Here is a 23,181-nt window from a genome sequence, read left to right on the forward strand (position 1 = left end):
CGGATGGGTGTTGCCATCGTGACCAGTGAACTAAGATAAGGCGGAGCTTTACCTAGCATGGACTTGTAGATGACCTGGAGCCAGTGGGTCTGGCGACGAATATGTAGCGAGGGCCAGCCGACTAGAGCGTACAAGTCGCAGTGGTGGGTGGTATAAGGTGCTTTAGTGACAAAACGGATGGCACTGTGATAAACTGCATCCAGTTTGCTGAGTAGAGTGTTGGAAGCAATTTTGTAGATGACATCGCCGAAGTCGAGGATCGGTAGGATAGTCAGTTTTACTAGGGTAAGTTTGGCGGCGTGAGTGAAGGAGGCTTTGTTGCGGAATAGAAAGCCGACTCTTGATTTGATTTTCGATTGGAGATGTTTGATATGAGTCTGGAAGGAGAGTTTACAGTCTAGCCAGACACCTAGGTACTTATAGATGTCCACATATTCAAGGTTGGAACCATCCAGGGTGGTGATGCTGGTCAGGCGTGCGGGTGCAGGCAGCGAACGGTTGAAAAGCATGCATTTGGTTTTACTAGCGTTTAAGAGCAGTTGGAGGCCACGGAAGGAGTGTTGTATAGCATTGAAGCTCGTTTGGAGGTTAGATAGCACAGTGTCCAAGGACGGGCCGGAAGTATATAGAATGGTGTCGTCTGCGTAGAGGTGGATCAGGGAATCGCCCGCAGCAAGAGCAACATCATTGATATATACAGAAAAAAGAGTCGGCCCGAGGATTGAACCCTGTGGCACCCCCATAGAGACTTCCAGAGGACCGGACAGCATGCCCTCCGATTTGACACACTGAACTCTGTCTGCAGAGTAATTGGTGAACCAGGCAAGGCAATCATCCGAAAAACCGAGGCTACTGAGTCTGCCGATAAGAATATGGTGATTGACCGAGTCGAAAGCCTTGGCAAGGTCGATGAAGACGGCTGCACAGTACTGTCTTTTATCGATGGCGGTTATGATATCGTTTAGTACCTTGAGCGTGGCTGAGGTGCACCCGTGACCGGCTCGGAAACCAGATTGCACAGCGGAGAAGGTACGGTGGGATTCGAGATGGTCAGTGACCTGTTTGTTGACTTGGCTTTCGAAGACCTTAGATAGGCAGGGCAGGATGGATATAGGTCTGTAACAGTTTGGGTCCAGGGTGTCTCCCCCTTTGAAGAGGGGGATGACTGCGGCAGCTTTCCAGTCCTTGGGGATCTCAGACGATATGAAAGAGGTTGAACAGGCTGGTAATAGGGGTTGCGACAATGGCGGCGGATAGTTTCAGAAATAGAGGGTCCAGATTGTCAAGCCCAGCTGATTTGTACGGGTCCAGGTTTTGCAGCTCTTTCAGAACATCTGCTATCTGGATTTGGGTAAAGGAGAACCTGGAGAGGCTTGGGCGAGTAGCTGCAGGGGGGGCGGAGCTGTTGGCCGAGGTTGGAGTAGCCAGGCGGAAGGCATGGCCAGCCGTTGAGAAATGCTTGTTGAAGTTTTCGATAATCATGGATTTATCGGTGGTGACCGTGTTACCTAGCCTCAGTGCAGTGGCAGCTGGGAGGAGGTGCTCTTGTTCTCCATGGACTTCAGTGTCCCAGAACTTTTTGGAGTTGGAGCTACAGGATGCAAACTTCTGCCTGAAGTAGCTGGTCTTAGCTTTCCTGACTGACTGCTTGTATTGGTTCCTGACTTCCCTGAACAGTTGCATATCGCGGGGACTGTTCGATGCTATTGCAGTCCGCCACAGGATGTTTTTGTGCTGGTCGAGGGCAGTCAGGTCTGGAGTGAACCAAAGGCTATATCTGTTCTTAGTTCTGCATTTTTTTGAACGGAGCATGCTTATCTAAAATGGTGAGGAAGTTACTTTTAAAGATTATGACAGCCTTATGTAGGCCTTATGATGGAGTGTGATGGAGTTTTACCCTTATTTTTAGAGATCCTGATTTGGATGTTTATGCAGGTAGCTGATGTTTATACTTACAGATACCTGACTCTTTTCCAGGGGACTGGAAAGTGATCCAGGTGGATGCTGAGGCTGGTGAGGTGATCGGAGGCTGTCGGAGTGCCCTGGCCTCCCTGGTAGAGGCTCTGTGTCTGGGTCATGTACCTGTGGGACATCTTCAGACCACCCTGAAACACAGAGAGCAGTTCAAACAGATATACCGCCAGTGTAAGTGCCATCATATCTCTCAATACACGGACTTAGATGATGGTAATGGATTAAGTTCAATGTTCTCAACGTGTTACCTAAAAAATCTCTCCGTGAATGAAAATTATGTGCAAACATCACAGAATGATCTCTGAGTCGAGTTCTGCAGTTGCTAAGGTTTTTTTCACTTTGTTCCACCTGGCATGCTCTCCTGCTGGTATCATGTTTTAAAGTATGACCCAGTATGTGTTGAAAAAAACAAGGCAAAACAGCATGTCAAGGCAGGCAGGGTTCAATAATCCATAGAGGGTGTAAGGTACAGGACAGAAGGCGGGCTCATGGTCAGGTCAGGCAGAGGTCGGTATTCCAGAGTAGTGGGGCAAAGGTACAGGATGGCAGTAAGGGTCATGAATGGTCAAAACTGGGAAACTAGAAAACAGGGACTATAGCAGGAGCAAGGGCAAAGCGCTTGTAGGTTTGAACAAACAAAGCAAACTGGCACAGACAGACAGAAAACACAGGTAGTACCTGGGGATATTGGGGAAGATGGGCAACACCTGGAGCGGGGTGAAGACAAGCACAAGGACAGGTGAAACAAATCAGTGCATGACAGCTGGTCTGGTCTTCCACAGATAAGAGGCCTGCTAAGCTGGAGAATGTTCCTGCTGATGCTGAGGTGATCCTGGCTCAAAGAGAGAAAGACCTCCAGGCCTTCTACCAGCAACGAGAGCACGTGGACACACTCATCAAGATGATGGGCAAGGTCTCAGAGAACATCACAGGTGAGAAACTGAATTTCTCAGCAATAGAATGTAATAAGATACTGTACAGATGCAAAGTCACAGAGATGCAGTAAGTCATCAAAAGAAATGTAATCAGAGAGAGAATGGTTGGCCAAGGTATTCTCTCAGCTATGATGTAGTACAGTATGATTCAACATGTTTATCTCTTTTCACCAGCTCCAGAGATCTCCACTCTGGAAGACCAACACAGAGCTGACTTCCAAACAGTGAGCCTGAACAAGCTGGTGGTGGTCCAGCCCTGCTGTATGAAGAAGGGGGATGAGCAGCAGACACCCCCAGGGCTGGTTCTGTGGTACAGTGCTAGCCAAGGGGTTCTGGAGATGGCCAGGGAGATGCACGAGCTGGGTGACAGTAACCTGCTGCTTCGCTCCTGGGTGGACGGGTCGTTAGAGGTAGCCAATGAAGACCTTACTAGACCTATCCCTGTACCAATGACCCTCACACAGGTCTGCGACATCATCTGGAAACCCCGGTTGAGTGGCTTCTGTCAGCTAGGCCTTAGGATCGCTATGTCGCTTGCCACCTTTGAGGAGATCGACCATGCACTGAATGCATCAGGGGACCAGGGAGAGGGGTTTCAGATGAGGAGGGAGCTGGGGCTGATGTCTGGGAGGCTGCAGGGGTACCAGGAACTGGAACAAGGCTGGGTGGAGGTCAGGCTGGGCCAGATCCAGGAGTATCGTCAGGTCCATCAGGCAGTAGCCTCGGCCAGTGCAGTCCTGAGGATCGCTGAGAGGATGGATCTTAGAGGAGACTTCAGTAAGATCCACAGTCTCACCCAACTGGTAATAAAGCAGTCACTTTATCATAGAGGTTTCATAATGGTGTTGTTAATATGAAATAGTGTTGTTAATGTTTATGATTGCAATTTCTGCCAGAAGGTGTATACACTGCATTATCTTCTCTGATTTTCTCTATTCTATAACAGTTCTATACTTTGTAATTAATTGTGTCATGTAACATACAGGAGGACGACTCGTTCAAGATGAGGGTCCTGGGGTCACTCAGTGATGACCTCATCCGTGCCAAGCAGCAGCTGTCTATGGTCACCCCGCAGCACACTGCATGTCTAGAGGTGTTCCTAGACAGCCATACTCTGGTCAGCTGGGTCCAGGACCAACTCTGTAGTAAGACACTGGCCAACACTGTTATCCAATAACACGGTCCAACACCACTGTCCATTTCAGCCATTATGGTTGGCCATTCAGCAATTATGGTTGAGTTTGGCATTCAAAAGGGGACTTAATCTAAGTTGAAAGTCTCTTCTTTTACTGTTTATTTACATTGAACAGATATGAGTGACGTGAAAGTGTTTGTGGACCTGGCCTCCATCTCGGCTGGAGAGAATGACACAGAGATCGACCGAGTGGCCTGTTTCCATGATGCGGTGATGGGCTACAGTCCTTTGCTCTACTCTCTCTCCCCCAAGGCTGGGTTTGAGGAGTTCATGATCTCTGCTAGACAGGTGTGGGACACCCTACAAAGAGACAAGAAACTCCCTGCCAAATTGGTGATTACTTTCTCTCCATTCTTTGAATTCAATATTAAAGGTACTTTGTCCTGTTTTTGGGAGACCTAAGGTGACTGTTCTGTAATCCTTGGGTGTGTATAGTAACCATACCATGTTCACACTGATATACCGGTATGTGTATTCTAGAGGGACTCTTGTCATTTGCTGGGCTGGCTGAAGGGACTGAGGGAGACCCATGGGTCTGTGGAGCAGTCCTCTCTCTCCTTGGCCTCAGCGATTAATGCACAGGGGGTATACCACGTGGGCTGGTCTGAGACACACACAGACAGGGTGAGTGGAATGTCTCAAATGAGCACAGATCTGACATCAATCAACATGAACCATGAAATACACGTCTTCTTCTTCCTGTTTGTAGAGATGTCTGCAGAGCCTGCTGGTGGTCAGAGTGAGGAAGGACCATGAGGTGAAGAGCTATAACCTGGAGGAGCTACTGGAGCTGCAGAATAAGCTGATGCTCATGTCATCCAAAGGAGAGCATGGCAAGGAGCATGTCAACAGGTTCACCCAGGTCAGTTGATTTCAATGATGCCTTTACCATTGAGCCCTACTGTATCACAACAAGAACATAACAATAGCAACATGACAGATTTGTTTTCTGGTCTGAAAAGTTCATGAAATATTTAAACTCCCTGTCGCTAGGTCTTTGAGGGAGTTCAGAGACTGGGCTGCATCCTCCTCCAAATGCAGTCTACTGGCAACATGCTTTTCCGGGAGTGTCGAGCCCAGGTACAGTGTAGCCAGGAGAAGCAGCCATGCATCCGAGTCACGTTCTCCTCCCTGCGGGGTAAAGAGATGGTGTACAGTGGGGAGGTGACAGAACAGCTCCAGTCCCTGTGTCGCTCCATGGAGACCTGCCATAAAGAATGGTGTGCTTTCATCAGCGAGAAACGTTCCCAATTCCACACGCTGAACCACTACACATCTGAGCAGGTGGTTTACCTGTGCAGGTGGATCTACAGCGTGTGTGAGAGGCAGGCCTGTGTTCCTCAACAGGTGTGGCACCTGCTGTCTCCCATTAAGGCTGAGTGCACGCTGAATGATGTCAGAGAGGCCTTCGCCACGGTAACAGAGGTGTTGTCAGGGACACTTTCTGGCAATCCAGCAGTGTGGGAAGAGGATGATGAAGATGATTCTGGACGTTCTATGGACTTTAGATCGATTGGACACAACGTTGACAAAAGATGGGGGTACAATGACGAAAATATCGAGAGCAATGTTGAAGAAGTATATGATATGATTGAGTTCTCAGATACTGAGGAAGATGAGGTAAAAGAACTCTCACCTATGGCCCAGAGTGATGCAAATGAGGAGGAGGCTGAGGAAGGTCTGGAGGACCTGTGGAGGCGATTTAAAGAGGACATGCCAAAGTACCTCATGCAGCATGTAGACATCACTACTCTGGCTCGCTTCCTCTCCTGCCTCTCAGAAATGAACCAACAGGATGTCAAGAGGAAGCTGCCTCCTTCACTCCAAGAAGGGAAGCCCAACCTCGTCCTCTGCCCAGCCACAGAGGTCCTGAGCATCACTCTGTCCTTCTACATGGAGAGCCCAGATCAGCCTCTGCCGTCCACTGATGAAGTTCTGGTCTGCAGAGAGGATACCACAGAGGAACAGGTGGAGATCTTCCTCAGTCGAGCCCTGGGCCGGGGCGATGGTGCCGTAGGGAGCCAGCAGAAGATCTACACCCTGGTCAACCCAGGCCTCCTGGGGTACGATGTCAGTGTGGCCGTTGGTGAGCTATTCGAGGACCTGGAGAGAAGTGCGGGCCACCATTACCGCCTGGTGATTACCAGCCCAGTGATGCACCAGCACAGATACGTGCCCTCTTTCTTCAGCAACCACAAAGTACAGGCAGGAGTGGGCATCACTGCAGAAAATGCCAGAAGATATCTCCGTCACCACTTTACTGTTCCGTTCCAACACAGCTCTGTCTCACTCATCTATCCAGACAAACTGTCCGTCTGGGTTGTCTCGTCCACTCGCCCTGCAGTTGGTAAGGAAAATTATTGTAATATCTGTTACAAGAATGTACTTGTTTTATACAAATATTTACCTTATACTATATAGTGTTCTGTCATTTTTTGCAATAGGGAAATCCCTTTATGTGGACCGACTGTTTGAGAAGTTCCAGCAGACTTCAACCAAGGCCCAGCATGTTAGGATCAGACTGATAGAGCCACGGGTTGATCTAGACTCATTCATACATACCCTGTCAGAGAGACTGGTACTGTTGAGGGAGCAGGACCCTGTGCTGCTTCACATTGACACTGCTGCGGTAGGTCTACAGGTGGAGGTCTACAGCTGTTTCTTTTATGTGTAATGATCGTGTATAAGGATGCATCAAACGGTCACTATTTGTGCACATGAAATCATGGTAATACTCTGCAGAGAATCAATGAAGACGATTCTGTTGAATTTCAGGTTAATGTCGGTCTAGAAGAGTTCCTGTTCCACTTACTGGTTCTGGGATGTTTGAGTGACAACAAGGGAATGCTTTGGAGAAGAAATGTAGCTCATCTGATAGCAGTTGAGGTTCTGAGACCATACCCAACCCTTCAGAACCAACCACACACTAAGGAGGTAGGACTCACGACTATTGCTATTAATACTACCCAGACCTCTTTTGGAATATGATTTTCATGGGTCTCATCTGTTTCTATCCTTCCTCATATATGTAATGTGATCTTGTTTTTTCCATAGATGAGAGTTGGACTTCTTGACATTCTACCTACCATCCAATGCAGACCACCGAAGGAGGTGAAGAAGTTGTTGTTGACAAAACGGAGAACCTTGGACCCACTGATGGATGAGCAGGAGTTTGCCAGTGGAGGGATTCAGAGGCCTTATCAGTTCCTGAAACGATTCAACAGAAATGAGAACCTGGATCCATTTTATCACCGGGAAGGATCCAGAGAGGGGGATCCTATTGACTGTCTACATCACCTTCTGGCAAACTGTGGATTGAAAGATCCATCATGGGCTGAGCTCAAAAACTTCACCTGGTTCCTAAATTTGCAGTTGAAAGACTGTGAGAAGTCCGTTTTCTGTGACCCAGACTTCCTTGCTGAACACCTGCGGGGTTTCAAGGGCTTCATTGTGAAATTCATGATCCGGATGGCACGGGATTTTGCTTCACCGTCTATGGACACTTCTGACCAGAGTCCCTCTCTGCTCCTTGATGACAACCAAGGAGATGACCTTCTGGCCCGTTTGACCATTCGTAAGCGTTGGGAACGCGAGTCTCATCCATACATTTTCTTCAATGCGGACCGCTTCTCGATGTCATTCCTGGGCTTTCATGTGATGAGAAGTCCTGTGGGAAACACTCTCAATGCAGTTGATCCTCAGAGCCATGCAGTGTTGATGGGAGATGTGATGACTCATGAACTTCTACAGGGCCTTCAGCGGCAAGGGATCTCGCTCACTGAAGACTTTGACGGTTTGCCCAGAGCAGAAAAGATCAAGAGGATTTCACGTGTTGTTGGTGCCAAGAAAGGGATGATGAAGGGGACATTTGATCCAGACCCGACCTATGAGCTCACTGCTGATAACGTGATGAAGATGCTAGCCATTCACATGAGGTTCCGTTGTGGAATCCCTGTCATCATCATGGGAGAGACCGGCTGTGGGAAGACCCGATTGGTCCGTTTCCTCTGTGATCTCCAGAGGGAAGACAGAGAGGTAGAAAACATGAAGCTGGTAAAAGTGCATGGTGGAACCACAGCTGAGATGATCTACAGAAAGGTGAGGGAGGCAGAGAGACAGGCAGATATCAACCTGAAAACACACAAACTGGACACTGTTTTGTTTTTCGACGAAGCCAACACCACGGAATCCATCTTTGCTATAAAAGAAGTTCTGTGTGACAGAACTGTGCAAGGACAGCCCCTGAAGGCGAATACTGGCCTAAAGATAATCGCTGCCTGCAACCCTTATCGGAGGCACTCTCCTGAAATGGTGGAGCGCTTGGAACGTGCTGGGTTGGGATACAGAGTGAAGGCAGGAGAAACAGAAGACTGTCTTGGCAAAGTCCCTTTGAGGCAGCTAGTGTACCGGGTCCATCCACTGCCTCCTAGCATGGCTCCTTTGGTCTGGGACTTTGGTCAGTTGAGCAATTCCACTGAGCTCTCCTACATCAGACAGATTGTCCAAAAGCAAGCCAAGGATCATGATTTGCCTGTGGCGTGTGGCAATGTAATATCAGGTGTGTTGGCAGCCTCTCAAAGTTACATGCGTAATCGAAAGAACGAGTGCAGTTTTGTGAGTCTGAGAGACGTGGAGAGGTCCATAAAGGTGCTAGTATGGTTTTACCACCATAGCAACGACCTGTTCCCTGATTCCAATGATTCCAGTGTTCAGAAGACTTTGAAGTGCCTGGCACTTGCAGTGGGAGTGTGCTACTACCCATCTCTGGTTTCAAAGAAGCAGTACTTATCAGCTATCAGTCAACACTTCCCAGAACCGCTGAACACCCCAGAATCACTGCAGCAGGTGATTTCGTCATGTCAAGACTTCTTCCTCGAGAACATCGAGACAAGGGAGACAGTGGCCAAGAACATAGCGCTCAAAGAGAACGTGTTCCTCATGGTGGTCTGCATTGAGCTCAGGATTCCACTCTTTCTGGTTGGCAAACCAGGGAGCTCTAAGTCCCTGGCCAAGACGGTGGTTGCGGATGCCATGCAGGGCCAAGCTTCCCACTGTAGCCTCTTCCAGAAGCTCAAGCAGGTGCACATGGTCTCCTTCCAGTGCAGTCCTCACTCCAGCCCTGAGGGCATCATCGGAACTTTCAGGAACTGTGCCCGATTCCAGAAAGACAAAAACATGGATGAGTATGTGTCAGTGGTGGTGCTGGATGAGATTGGGTTAGCAGAAGACTCCCCACAGATGCCCTTGAAGACCCTTCATCCCCTCTTGGAGGATGGCTGCATTGACAATGACAGGCCAGACCCATACATGAAGGTTGGGTTTGTTGGGATCTCAAACTGGGCTCTGGACCCGGCAAAGATGAACAGGGGGATCTTTGTGTCTCGGTGGGATCCGAGTGAGGATGAGCTGGTGGAAACAGCCAAAGGGATCTGCTCATCCTCCATCCCAATTCTTCTGAAAATCAAACACCTCTTTCCACTGTTAGCGAAGGCCTTTTTGAATATTTGTAAAGAGACAGCGAAGAACCAGTTCTTTGGTCTCAGAGACTATTACAGTCTGGTGAAAATGCTTTTTGCTACAGTCAAATGTTCAGAAAAAGAACCAAACGACAGAGAGTTGGCAGAAGCCATCTTGCGTAACTTCAGTGGACAACCTGAAGACTTTGATCCTGTCATTTTCTTCCAAGATGTCTCCCAGAACCTCAGAGAAGTTCCCAGACCAAGTACTCTGCAAATGGTTGAACAAAATCTTGCCCGAGACAACAACCAAGAAAGCCGGTACCTCCTTCTTCTCACCACCAACAATGCAGCCCTCCATATCCTTCAGCAGCAAGTATTTGCCATGGCAGACTATGCATCCCCTGAGATTGTGTTTGGCTCAGGCTTTCCCAAGGATCAGGAATATGCCCAGATATGCCGAAACGTGAACCGGGTGAAGACCTGCATGGAAACAGGCCGTACTGTTATCCTTCTGAACCTACAGAACCTCTATGAGAGCCTGTACGATGCCTTGAACCAGTACTATGTCTACCTGAGTGGGCAGCAGTATGTGGATCTGGGGCTGGGGTCCCACAGGGTAAAGTGTCGTGTCCACAGGGACTTCAGGCTGGTGGTGATAGAGGACCAGATGAAGGTCTACACACAATTCCCAGTGCCACTCATCAACAGGCTGGAAAAACACAGGGTGGACAGAAGCACAGACCTGACTCCCTGGCAGCACAGGGTTCTGGCCAAACTCAAAGAGTGGGTGCAGGACTTCTCTGGCACTGCGATGTCAGAAGATTTCCAACTGTCTGATGTTTTTGTTGGTTTCCATGGGGATGCCTGTGCCAGTGCTCTCTTGCAGGCCCTGGAGAGTAGGGAGCATCAGAGGGATCCGGCTGTGGATCAGCAACACAAGGATGAAGGAGATGAGCCTCTGGGGGATGTGGAAGCAAATGAGACAGGTGAGCACAGACAGAAAGAAGGGGCTGATCCTTGTGTTATGGATATGGATGCTGATGATGAAGAGAAGAACATTTCAATGGATGAGGATAATGTTCTCATGGAGGTGGTAGATGATCAAGATGGAGAACTGGCATGCACACCTACCAATAGCAAAGTAGATGATGATTACATGGCAATGGATGCAGATAAAGATTATGTGGAGACAGGAAACAGTCCGTCTAAAGGGACAGATGAGGAAGAGAGGGTATTTGAATCAGCCAAGGGTTACCTGTTGAATTGTGCCACACCTGACTCAGTGCTAAGGCTGAAGTATACAGACTTCGGAAATCAGGAGAAAGAGAAACTTCAGAAGATGTACTTTCATCATCAGCATAAACACTCACTAAGGGACTTCATGAAGAGCCACTTGTCGTCAGAGAACTCCAGCAAGTTTATTGAAGTAAGTAGAGTAACATAAAATGAGTTGTGAACCCAAATAATACCAGTACAGTTTACAGTACCAGTTTACTTCACCAACACTGTTTATTCTTCCATTTTGTAAGGTCACCACATTCTCCAGTTTGCTCACCAAATCTGACGTGCGAGGGTTGGCTCACGCTCTGGGCCTGCACACCCAAACGTTCCTCCTGCTGTCTCTTCACCAATTTGACACAGAGGTCTCCTTCTGCAGCAAGATACGGTACAACACCACTATATCTTAACACCACAAGTTATACACTTATGTTTTTCTCTCGAGCTGTTTTCATCATTCTCACATTGTCTCTCCTTGACTGCTTTAGCGCCTTCCTACAAGATGCTGGTCCATCCATCCGTATTCTGGTCGTTCAGATGGACATAGAGGACTCGCACTGTAGCGACGAGCTGATAGCATCAGCAAAGTACTTTTTTTTGTATCTGATTTTGTTTGAGATGTTCTCAATTAGTAATCTTTTAACACTATGACCAATACTATGTTAAACACTGGCCCCTTGTGGAAATTAGGTAAATTGCAACAACACAGCCTGCCTTCAACACAACTCTTGGACGCTTGTCCTTTGCTGGCCCCAGTCAACTTGGCAACAAGAGACGGTCCAATAAGAAGGCTGCACCATTAGAATGCAGTTTTGTGTGGGCCAAATAATGTTTTGGGCATTTTTGTTTTTTTAACACTATCATTCCACTATTAATGTAGACATATTTTGGACATTCTCTGAAATTACAATGCAAAAATATTTCATATACTGTTGCTTCTTTAAACAAAATTGGCTAATTATAATATTTGTTTAAAAGTTCATCTATGTGGTTAAAAATAGTGGGTCAATCCAGTGCTGAATAGATAGAGTTGTTGCAATCCCTCAGTGAAACTAACCTTATCACACTGTGTGTGACCAGGTACTGCACACTGAACTACCTGATAACACTGGAGTCAGATCAGTCCTGTTATGTGGTCTTCATCACCAAGCTGTCCCGCATTCAGAGTGGAGGTTCTCAGTACATAGGCTTCCAAGGAGGTGAGTTACAGTTTCCAGTCTGGCAAGGCTAATGTACAGTGATGTGCTGTTGACTATTGCATATATCCATTAATATGTGTGTGTTTATGGTTTGTTTTGTTTCCAGGTGTCTGGCTTTCAGTGCACATTGATGACCTCAGGGACACAGAAGACATGAGCTTGAACTTGTCAGTTTTCTGCGGAATGCCAATCAGCAAGCTTGTCCCACCTGCACAGTCAGGTATAGAGACCTGTGAGTCTGTTAATGCCCAAGCAGACACGGCACACCTGCACAGTTTATCCCTGGTGAGGTCCTGCGTTCAGAAAGCAGTGGGTTTGCTGAGAGACCCCAATGACCTGACCTCCAGGAGCATGCAGCGCATGAACATACTGCTGGGGCTTCTTGGAGAGAACCACGGAGAGATGGGAGGTAAATAGACAGTCCTTGACATTATTTTACTGCTCTTGAACTTCATTGCTCTTTATTGCTGTTTTCGATGTGATTCTCACATACAGCCATCATGTTACTAAAGTATACAAACACAGTGGAAAACTGTCTGAGTGTACTGCATATACTGTCTACAGTGAAGTGAAAGGTTAGGCACAGATCGAAATTTACTGGGGGGGGGGGCACAGTCGATTTGTGGCACAGTCGATGCCACGCAGGGCTACGGGCCAGAAGGTAAGGTTTAGGGTTCGCCGACCACGACTGACGAGCTAACTCTCCCTGCCTGTTTCATTACACTACAATCAGAGTCGGCTGCAGACAATGAACAGGGGGAAATCAGATTTCCAACATTTTGATGTCATATTTATAATGATATAAAATATATGCAACAAATTTTCCACCATCAGTTTTCTGTGCCAATGCACCACACAACCGATAAACAAAGCATACCAACTTCGGGCACTTCAATACCACAATAAATAGACTGTCAATTTTGACAAACAGAAAATGCATCTCATTCAACTTGTTGGTGTTTTGTAACAGATGTTTCTTTCCATTCATCAATTGGCCGCTGCACATTTTGGATTGATTGATTTTACTTGCAAGTTTAAAAAAGACATATATACACAAAGATAAGAAGTGACCGGGATTGCACAATACATTTGGGGACTTATTTCCATTGTGGTCCCTATTATTTACATTGAATACATATACAATTACATAAATACAGACATATTAGAGATAGAGACCAAAAAATGCTCAACCTACAGAGTATGAGGGGAGGAGTTTAAGTACAATTATTTTAAGCTTGTTTGGTTGGTAGGTTATTCTTGAGATGTTTGGGGCTGCTGGTGAACCATGATGTGCAGCCATAATCAAAGTGACACTGGACTAGAACACTTGCCAGAGTCTTTATGTGTAGCATATGCAAAACTTTACAGACTATTTTTTGGGAGGGTACTTTCCTAAAACAATTATTGTCCACCTCACGGTTCAGCTGGCAGAGATTTGAGCACTAAATGTATCAGGCCATTGCATGTAAAGGACTATAGGCTTCGGTGTCTACTGTATGATATTCATTCATATTTTAATAAGAAATTATATATAGTACTAGTCAGAAGTTTGGACACCTATTCATTCAAGTTTAAAAAAAACATTTTATTGTACTATTTTCTACATTGTAGAATAGTGAAAACAAACTTAAATAACACATATGGAATCATTGTAACGGCTTTCTTGTGGAGAAGGAGAGTCGGACCAAAATGCAGCGTGATGATGATTCATGATATTTTAATGAAGGAAAAAACTATACATAAAGAAACTACAAAATAATGAAATGTGAAAACCGAAACAGCCCTATCTGGTGCAAACACAAAGACAGGAACAATCACCCACAAAACACTCAAAGAATATGGCTGCCTAAATATGGTTCCCAATCAGAGACAACGATACACACCTGCCTCTGATTGAGAACCACTCCAGACAGCCATAGACTTTGCTAGATAACCCCACTAAACCCCACTAAGCCACACACCCAACAAAACCCCAAGACAAAACACATCACAATAAACCCATGTCACACCCTGGCCTGACCAAATAAATGAAGACAAACACAATATATTACGACCAGGGCGTGACAGAACCCCCCCCCCCTAAGGTGCGGACTCCCGGGCGCACAGCAAAACAATAGGGGAGGGTCCGGGTGGGCGTCTGTCCATGGTGGCGGCTCCGGCGCGGGACGTGGACTCCACTCAATCAATGTCTTAGTCCCTCCTCCTCGCGTCCTAGGATAGTCCACCCTCGCCTCCGACCATGGCTTAGTAGTCCTCACCCAGAACCCCACTGGACTGAGGGGCAGCTCGGGACTGAGGGGCAGCTCGGGACTGAGGGGCAGCTCGGGACTGAGGGGCAGCTCGGGACTGAGGGGCAGCTCGGGACTGAGGGGCAGCTCGGGACTGAGGGGAAGCCCGGCACTGAGGGGAAGCCCGGCACTGAGAGGAAGCCCGGCACTGAGAGGAAGCCCGGCACTGAGAGGAAGCCCGGCACTGAGAGGAAGCCCAGCACTGAGAGGAAGCCCAGCCCAGGAAGCTCAGGCAGGTAGTTGGCTCCAGCAGATCCTGGCAGGCTGGCGGATCTGGAAGAGTCTGGCTGACTGGCGGATCTGGAAGAGTCTGGCTGACTGGCGGATCTGGAAGAGTCTGGCTGACTGGCGGATCTGGAAGAGTCTGGCTGACTGGCGGATCTGGAAGAGTCTGGCTGACTGGCGGATCCTGGCAGACTGACGGATCTGGCTGCTCCATGCTGACTGGCGGCTCTGGCTGCTCCACGCTGACTGGCGGCTCTGGCTGCTCCATGCAGGCTGGCAGCTCTGGCTGCGCTGAACAGGCAGGAGACTCCAGCAGCGCTGTAGAGGAGGAAGGCTCCGGCTGCGCTGAACAGGCGGGAGACTCCAGCAGCGCTGGAGATGAAGAAGGCTCTGGCAGCGCAAGATAGGCGGGAGACTCCGGCAGCGCTGTAGAGGAGGAAGGCTCTGGCTGCGCTGAACAGGTGGGAGACTCCGGCAGCGCTGGAGAGGCGAGGCGCACTGTAGGCCTGATGCGTGGTGCTGGCACTGGTGGGACTGGGCCGAGAACACGCACAGGAAGCCTGGTGCGGGGAGCTGCCACCGGAGGGCTGGTGCGTGAAGGTGGTACTGGATAGACCGGACCGTGCAGGCGCACTGGAGCTCTTGAGCACCGAGCCTGCCCAACCTTACCTGGCTCGATGCCCACTCTAGCCCGGCCGATACGAGGAGCTGGAATGTACCGCACCGGGCTATGCACCCGCATTGGGGATGCACCCGTGCGCTCCAAAGCATAACACGGTGCCTGCCCGGTCTCACTAGCCCCCCGGTAAGCACAGGGAGTTTGCGCAGATCTCCTACCTGGTGTAGCCCTACTCCCTGTGAGTCCCCCCCCAAGAAATCTTTGGGGCTGACTCTCGGGCTTCCGTCCGCGCCGCGCCGTGCTTGCTTCGCCAACTCCATTATCTGATAACCTTCCGCGCACTGCTCCATCGAATCCCAGGCGGGCTCCGGCACTCTCCCTGGGTCGACCGCCCACCTGTCTATCTCCTGCCAAGAAGTATAGTCCATACTCTTGTAGTCCAAACCGTACTCCTCTTTGGGCTGCTCCTGTTGCCTCTTCTCCTGCTGCACCTTGGGGCGGCTACACTCCCCTGGTTTAGCCCAGGGTCCTCTCCCGTCGAGGATTTCCTCCCATGTCCAGAATTCCTTATTACGTATCTCCTGCTGCCGCTGTTGCTTCACCTGCCTGTTGACACGCCGCTTGGTCCAATCCAAATATATTTGAGATTCTTCAAAGTAGCCACCCTTTGTTTTGATGTCTTCACTATTATTCTACAAATGTAGAAAATAATAATAATGAAGAAAAACCCACCTAAGTGCTCAGTAAGTGTGAACAAACTTTTGACTGGGTGTGTGTATAATGGATCGGATCATTTTTCAGATCAGAAAAAAAGGGAGACAAATAACTTTGCTTTCCATTTATTACTTAAAGAACACTTAAAGAAGGAACTTTTCAATTTTTAAATAAAATCTTAAAATAAAATATTCAATACTCAATTGTTAAATTTAAGTGCAATATGAGGCATGATACCTTCTTCCTTTGAACAATAGTAAATGAAAAAAATAGCCTGTGTCCACATCGTAAAAAAAGAAAGAAAGCAAAGCAGACCTGCGCTTATAAATTCAAATCATTTTTCAAAGAGATGAGGATGACTACATTGTCTGGGGAGAGGGTAGACCTCTTTGCAGTCACTATGTCTCCTGCCGTGGAGAACACCCTCTCGCTAGGATCTGAAGTGCCAGGCACAGCCAGGTTACGTCTTGCCGTCATAGCAATGTGAGAGTATTTACACTCATTGATTTTCCACCATGTCAGTGGATCACCATCCACTGGAATGACACTTGCTGCCCTGTGGGATGCCTCCTCCTTGTTGATACAGTTGGCAAACGTCTTGCCCGTGTCCTTGCTCGCAAAGGTCTCCCCGAAAAGCTCCTTCATGGCCAAATTATTTTATGGAGGAGATGCCTCAGTCTGCTGCTGTCGGCTCTGTGGCTTGACCCTGCAGAAAAAAATTACTTGATCTATTAAACTAACTAATTATATATTTTCATATTTCATAGAACTAAATTCAGCAACAAAAAAAATACTCGCTGTCAACTGCATTTATTTTCAGCAAACTTGACATGTGTAAATATTTGCATGAACATAACAAGATTCAACAGACAAACTGAACAAGTTCCACAGACATGTGACGAACAGAAATGTAATAATGTGTCCCTGAACAAAGGGGGGGATTGGGGGGGGGTCAGTATCTGGTGTGACCACCAGCTGCATTAAGTACTTTTCAAGTAATTTTGTAATCAATGTTCATAAATTCCAATTATCTTTCTCTGTCTGATACCCAGAGGTTGTAAAGTTCTGATCTTAAATAAAATAAAACAGACAGAATTCCCAGCTCACAATTGATCAGATCCAAATTTATTTGCGAGAGCTCTCAAGTTTTTACAAATACATTCCTTTTATACCATCCTAAACTACGCACATACATACACACCAACATAGGGATTTTCTCATGAGTCTCACCACAGTTTATAACCCCTCAGCTGACAGTACCAGGCTCCTGCAGACACTAGAACTCTGGAGGAGCTCTCCCTGTCCTCTCTTATCTCCACAGATTTAAATCCCGGTCGGTTCCAACATAGGTTAATGCTCCCCTCCGTTCTCTTTCTACCCCCACATACATTCCTTTCTTCCTAGGTACATGCCATATAACCCCTTCCTAATGAACAAACAGTATTTAATACTACAAGAAAGACAGGGTAGAATTCTTGCCAGTTATAGAGCAGTATACCCCATTTAGTCATTATTGATTAAAAAAAAATCCCATAACAATACTGCAGTGCATCTCCTCCTCGTGGACTGCACCAGATTTGCCAGTTCTTGCTGTGAGATGTAATCCCATTATTCCACCAAGGCACCTGCAAGTTCCCGGACATTTCTGAGGGGAATGGTCCAAGCCCTCACCCTCCAATCCAACTGGTCCCAGACGTGCTCAATGGGATTGAGATCCTGGCTTTTTGCTGGCCATGGCAGAACACTGACATTCCTGTATTGTAGGAAATCACGCATAGAACGAGCAGTATGGCTGGTGGCATTGTGATGTCAGGATAAGCCTGCAGGAAGGGTACCACATGAGGGAGGATGTCTTCCCTGTAACACACAACATTGAGATTGCCTGCCATGAGACTCTCCACCTCCAAATCGATCCCGAGTACAGGCCTCGGTGTAACGCTCATTCCTTCGCCGATAAACCCGAATCCGACCATCACCCCTGGTGAGACAAAACCGGGACTCGTCAGTAAAGAACACTTTTTGCCAGTCCTGTCTGGTTCAGCGACGGTGGGTTTGTGCCCTTAGGCGACGTTGTTGCCGGTGATGTCTGGTGAGGACCTGCCTTACAACAGGCCTACAAGCCCTCAGTCCAGCCTCTCTCAGCCTATTGTGGACAGTCTGAGCACTGATGGAGGGATTGTGCGTTGCTGGTGTAACTCGGGCAGTTGTTGTTGCCATCCTGTACCTGTCCCGCAGGCGTGATGTTCGAATGTACCGATCCTGTGCAGGTGTTGTTACACGTGGTCTGCTACTGCGAGGACGATCAGCTGTCCATCCTGTCTCCCTGTAGCGCTGTCTTAGGCGTCTCACAGTACGGACATTGTAATGCATTGCCCTGGCCACATCTTCAGTCCTCATGCCTCCTTGCAGCATGCCTAAGGCATGTTCACGTAGATGAGCAGGGACCCTGGGCATCTTTATTTTTGTGTTTGTCAGAGTCAGAAGAAAGGCCTCTTTAGTGTCCTAAGTTTTCATAACTATGACCTTAATTGCCTACTGTCTGTAAGCTGTTCGTTTCTTAACGACTGTTCCGCAGGTGCATGTTCATTAATTGTTTATGGTTCATTGAACAAGCATGGGAAACAGTGTTTAAACCCTTTACAATGAAGATCTGTGAAGTTATTTGGATTTTTACAAATTATCTTTGATAGACAAACATCCCTTTTTCAGGACCCTCTTTTTTTGCTGAGTTTATAATTGTGACAATAACATTTTATAAAAGCCATTATTCCAAATCAAAATGAATAATTCTAATAGCAATAGCATAGACTAAGATTAGACTGCAGTATATTTATTATTTAAGTCATTCACTCATTTTCTTTTACCTCTTCAGTGGCCACAATGTCAGTGGTGAGATCACTGTATGTCCTCTGGCGTAGGGAAGGGTCTAGGTGAGACAGGGACTTGATCCTTGGATCCAGTGAAGTAGATCTATGAAGGTAGTCCTGTACATTAGTGGTGGTGCGGTCTTCCTCACTTGGGGCCAAGGATTGTAGAATCCTTGTTTTCAGAGGTAGGATCATGGACACAGACTGTTTCAGTGCTCAATAGGGTTGTAACCGTTTTGAGGGGTTTGAGCACCTGGAGGACCTCCTCTGCCACTTTCAAGTCATCAGACAAGGTGACAATGTCTTTATTTTTCAGGGTCTTGTCTGTCAGTGCAGAGTATACAGCTGCCTGCTGCTTGGAACTTTACATACACCTGAGACAAATACATTTCTACTCAGTTTTTCGCAATTCCTGACATTTAATCCTAGTAAAAATTCTTGAAATTGTTTAACTTGGGTCAAATGTTTCAGGTAGCCTTACACAGGCTTCCCACATTAATGTTGGGTGAATTTTGTCCCATTCCTCCTGACAGAGCTGGTGTAACTGAGTCAGGTTTGTAGGCCTCCTTGCTCGCACACACTTTTTCAGTTCTGCCCACAAATGTTCTATAGAATTGAGGTCAGGGCTTTGTGATGGCCACTCCAATACCTTGACTTTGTTGTCCTTAAGCCATTTTGCCACAACTTTGGAAGTATGCTTGGGGTCATTGTCCAGTTGGAAGACCCATTTGCAACCAAGCTTTAACTTCCTGACTGATGTCTTGAGATGTTGCTTCAATATATCCACACAATTTTGCTTCCTCTTGAATCCATCTATTTTGTGAAGTACACCAGTCCCTCTTGCAGCAAAGCACCCCCACACCATGATGCTGCCACCCCTATGCTTCACGGTTGGGATGATGTTCTTTGGGCTTGCAAGCCTCCCCCTTTTTCCTCCAAACATAACGATGGTTATTATGGCCAAACAGTTCTATTTTTGTTTCATCAGACCAGAGGACATTTCTCCAAAAGGTACGATCTTTAGCCCCATGTGCAGTTGCAAACCGTGGTCCGGCTTTTTTATGGCGGTTTTGGAGCAGTGGCTTTTTCCTTGCTGAGTGGCCTTTCAGGTTATGTCGACATAGGACTCGTTTTACTGTGGATATAGGTACTTTTGTACCCGTTTCCTACAGCATCTTCACAGGGTCCTTTACTGTTGTTCTGGGATTGATTTGCACTTTTTGCACCAAAGTACGTTCATCTCTAGGAGACAGAATGAGTCTCCTTCCTGAGCGGTATGACGGCTGGGTGGTCCCATGGTGTTTATACTTGCGTACTATTGTTTGTACAGATCAACGTGGCACCTTCAGGCATTTGGAAATTGCTCGCAAGGATAAACCAGACTTGTGGAGGTCTACAATTTTTTTTCTGAGGTATTGTCTGATTTCTTTTGATTTTCCCATGATGTCAAGCAAAGAGGCCTTAAAATACATCTACAGGTACACCTCCAATTGACTCAAATGATGTCAATTAGCCTATCAGAAGCTTCTGAAACCATGACATAATTTTCTGGAATTTTCGAAGATGTTTAAAGGCACAGTCAACTTAGTGTATGTAAACTTCTGACCCACTGGAATTGTGATACAGTGAATTATATGTGAAATAATCTGTCTGTAGACAATTGTTGGAAAAATTACTTGTGTCATGCACAAAGTAGATAATCTAACTGACTAAAACTATAGTTTGTTGACAAGCAATTTGTGGGGTGGTTGAAAACGAGTTAATGACTCCAACCTAAGTGTTTGTAAACTTCCAACTTCAACTTTATATATATACAGTAAATCACAAGAGTACACCCCTCACATTTTTGTGACAACAGTGAAGAAATGACACTTTGCTACAATGTAAAGTAGTGAGTGTTCAGCTTGTATAACAGTGTAAATTTGCTGTCCCCTCAAAATAACTCAACACACAGCCATTAATGTCTAAACCGCTGGCAACAAAAGTGAGTACACCCCTAAGTGAAAATGTCCAAATTGGGCCCAATTAGCCATTTTCCCTCCCCGGTGTCATGTGACACGTTAGTGTTACAAGGTCTCAGGTGTGACATATATATATATATAAATAAATATATTAGTGTAATATCAAAAGTAAGTCAAGCTGGGGTTTGTAAGGAAAATACGAGCTGAAGAGTGAATGTAAACCAGGAGGGAAAAAAATGCACTACCCTCCCCTTTGCCCTCCATAAAAACACACAACCCCCAAAAAGTTTGACAACCCTTCTCTACTTTGAACCCCCCAGTACATTTTGATCTGCCCTTTCGGTAATACTGTTTCATGTGCCCTACAGCTCTTTTCCAGAACGTGTTGCTGGGTAGACTGGCAGGGACCCTGGTGCAAAGGGAGGAGCTGGTTCACAATCCAGGGGAGTGGGTGAACAGAGAAGCCAAGAAACGCCAGGCTCTCCAGGAGGGGGGCACTCTAAGGTAGTAGAACACCTGGTACAACACTTTAGAAGTAGAACAATTTAAAGTAGAACTCTAAGGTTGTCGAGCACCAACACCATCTTATATGACCGACCATGAACAATAACAATTGTCTTGGATAGAAGATAGGTATCTTCCTATATCAACTCTAGTATTTCTTCCTGGGTCTGATGTGCACTGTACATATATAGTTGATATTAGAATATGCTTTCCTTAGTATTACTTCCTGGGTCTGATATGTTCTCTCTGTGTATTCCTTCACTGTAAGACACACCCTATGGCGCTGTCTGCAGTCCACCCTGACTCCAGTCCTGGCCTATATGGTGGAGGTTCTGGACAGGGATGCAAACCTGGATCTGCTGATCTCTGCTGGCCTCAGTCATGCCCTCATACAGCTTTGGTTGGACATTCTGGCAGACAGACAGATTCTGGACCTTACACCACCACAAAACTCCAGGTATCCAGTTCAGTAAATTGGTATTGTACCCGAAGGGCGATTGTTTTGTACTTGCTGAGATCTGTCTGTATAAATGTCACTATGAGTCTTTCCAATAACCTTTTTGATTTCAATTTAAGAAAATAACTAAATAAAATACCTGACTGATATATAGTTCTATAATTCAATTTCCCTTTTCCTCTCTAGTAGGTCAGACCAGGAGGTCTTGGTGCAACATTACTTACTGTTGGGTGGTGAGGAACACCCCTGTGCTGCCCCCTTCAGTTGGCTCATTAGAAGGCACTTCCAAAGCCTGTGGGAGGAATCAGAGTTTATACCAGGTGAGTGACAACCTTTGTTACCTGCTTTATCTATGTCCCCAATCATGTGTCCGTATTGGGACTATCTAGAATTAAATAAATTATATTATGCTACGAGTGTATTGTCTAACTAATGAATCTCACTCTCTCTCAGTCACAGAGGATGACAGCACCCAGAGGATTGTCCAGTTTGTGAGCACGACCACCAGTAGCAAGCTCGGTAGCCTTATAGGGAAACTCTCAGACCAGGAGCACCTGGACTTGGACAAACGATACCTGCGTGACTTTCTGCTTCTTTCCTTCAAGATCAAATCTGAAGATGAGCTGAGGGTGCGACTGTGTGAATCTTGAGATACCATTTCACATCACATTTTAAAACAGTCTAGTAAAAAGATATTGGGAAAACTAACAACTGTCAATTAATGAACAATTTATGAACTATGAATTATCATTCATAAGTGTTGCCATTATATTTTCTCAAGTTGGTTACCCCTGTTCCTGTACACAGGTGTTCACCAGAGCGGCGCTGGGCTGTGTGTCTGAACTCCAGCGTTCCATGACCATTAACCCTGATCTGTCCCCTGCCTGGGTGATGGCTGCAGCTAGACACTATGCTCCCAGACTGGACACTCTGTCCCATATCCTGCTGCTGCAGCCCCAGCTGGCCCCAGACATTCTACAGCAGGCCTCACACACAAAGCCCACAGACATGGTGAGATCACATCAATTACACCGTAAATAAGGTCCAGAGTTAAGAGTTTAACTTGGGCTGGAAGTTTTTCCTGGTCACATATGGCCACAAGGAACAACACTCAACGAATTATGTTACGACCTGGAGGAAAAAAGAAAGCACGATGACAATCTTTTTTTGTGGCAGCTAGAGGACATTTTGGCCCTTGGAATTTGTGTGGAGAGGACCAAGCTGCAGACTGTGACGTCCCTGTCAGAGTGTGAGTCCCTCTTACGCAGAGTGGAGCTCCTACAGCCATGTCTGGATAGAGCATTCGGTGAGAAGTACAGCTCCCTCTGCAACCCTGGCTGTCTCCAGCACCTGGACTCTATCAGGTACATTCATTGATTGATATAGTTAGTTATTATTTGATTAATTGATTGACTGACTGACTCATTAGTTGATCAGTAGATTGATTCATACCAAATAAAGTCAAAATACAGATAAAAAAAAAATATTAGTCACCTTCTTCAACTT

General features: G+C 46.7%; 1 protein-coding gene across 9 annotated transcripts in view; it reads left to right on the forward strand.

Annotated features, from left to right (window-relative positions):
* Positions 1-23,181, forward strand: part of rnf213b (ring finger protein 213b) — a 68,349-nt gene that overhangs the window by 12,394 nt on the left and 32,774 nt on the right. For 8 of the 9 annotated variants that reach the window (XR_004828436.2, XR_004828433.2, XR_004828440.2 and 5 more), the window contains 21 exons: positions 1,978-2,145; positions 2,757-2,906; positions 3,084-3,712; positions 3,895-4,054; positions 4,220-4,437; positions 4,585-4,728; positions 4,814-4,966; positions 5,098-6,451; positions 6,549-6,733; positions 6,880-7,038; positions 7,159-10,989; positions 11,093-11,229; positions 11,330-11,428; positions 11,922-12,040; positions 12,147-12,449; positions 21,083-21,218; positions 21,487-21,675; positions 21,862-21,995; positions 22,129-22,304; positions 22,483-22,686; positions 22,852-23,039. Coding sequence is in view for 6 of the 9 variants with exons in the window: in XM_035792415.2 (XP_035648308.1) it covers positions 1,978-2,145; positions 2,757-2,906; positions 3,084-3,712; positions 3,895-4,054; positions 4,220-4,437; positions 4,585-4,728; positions 4,814-4,966; positions 5,098-6,451; positions 6,549-6,733; positions 6,880-7,038; positions 7,159-10,989; positions 11,093-11,229; positions 11,330-11,428; positions 11,922-12,040; positions 12,147-12,449; positions 21,083-21,218; positions 21,487-21,675; positions 21,862-21,995; positions 22,129-22,304; positions 22,483-22,686; positions 22,852-23,039 (8,836 nt within the window). In the remaining 3 variants the exon portion in view is untranslated. The remainder of the gene's footprint in view (positions 1-1,977; positions 2,146-2,756; positions 2,907-3,083; positions 3,713-3,894; positions 4,055-4,219; positions 4,438-4,584; positions 4,729-4,813; positions 4,967-5,097; positions 6,452-6,548; positions 6,734-6,879; positions 7,039-7,158; positions 10,990-11,092; positions 11,230-11,329; positions 11,429-11,921; positions 12,041-12,146; positions 12,450-21,082; positions 21,219-21,486; positions 21,676-21,861; positions 21,996-22,128; positions 22,305-22,482; positions 22,687-22,851; positions 23,040-23,181) is intronic. The other variant, XM_035792382.2, reaches the window with a different exon arrangement.

The sequence above is a fragment of the Oncorhynchus keta genome, chromosome 2 (genome assembly GCF_023373465.1).
Source record: "Oncorhynchus keta strain PuntledgeMale-10-30-2019 chromosome 2, Oket_V2, whole genome shotgun sequence".
Lineage (NCBI taxonomy): Eukaryota > Metazoa > Chordata > Actinopteri > Salmoniformes > Salmonidae > Oncorhynchus > Oncorhynchus keta.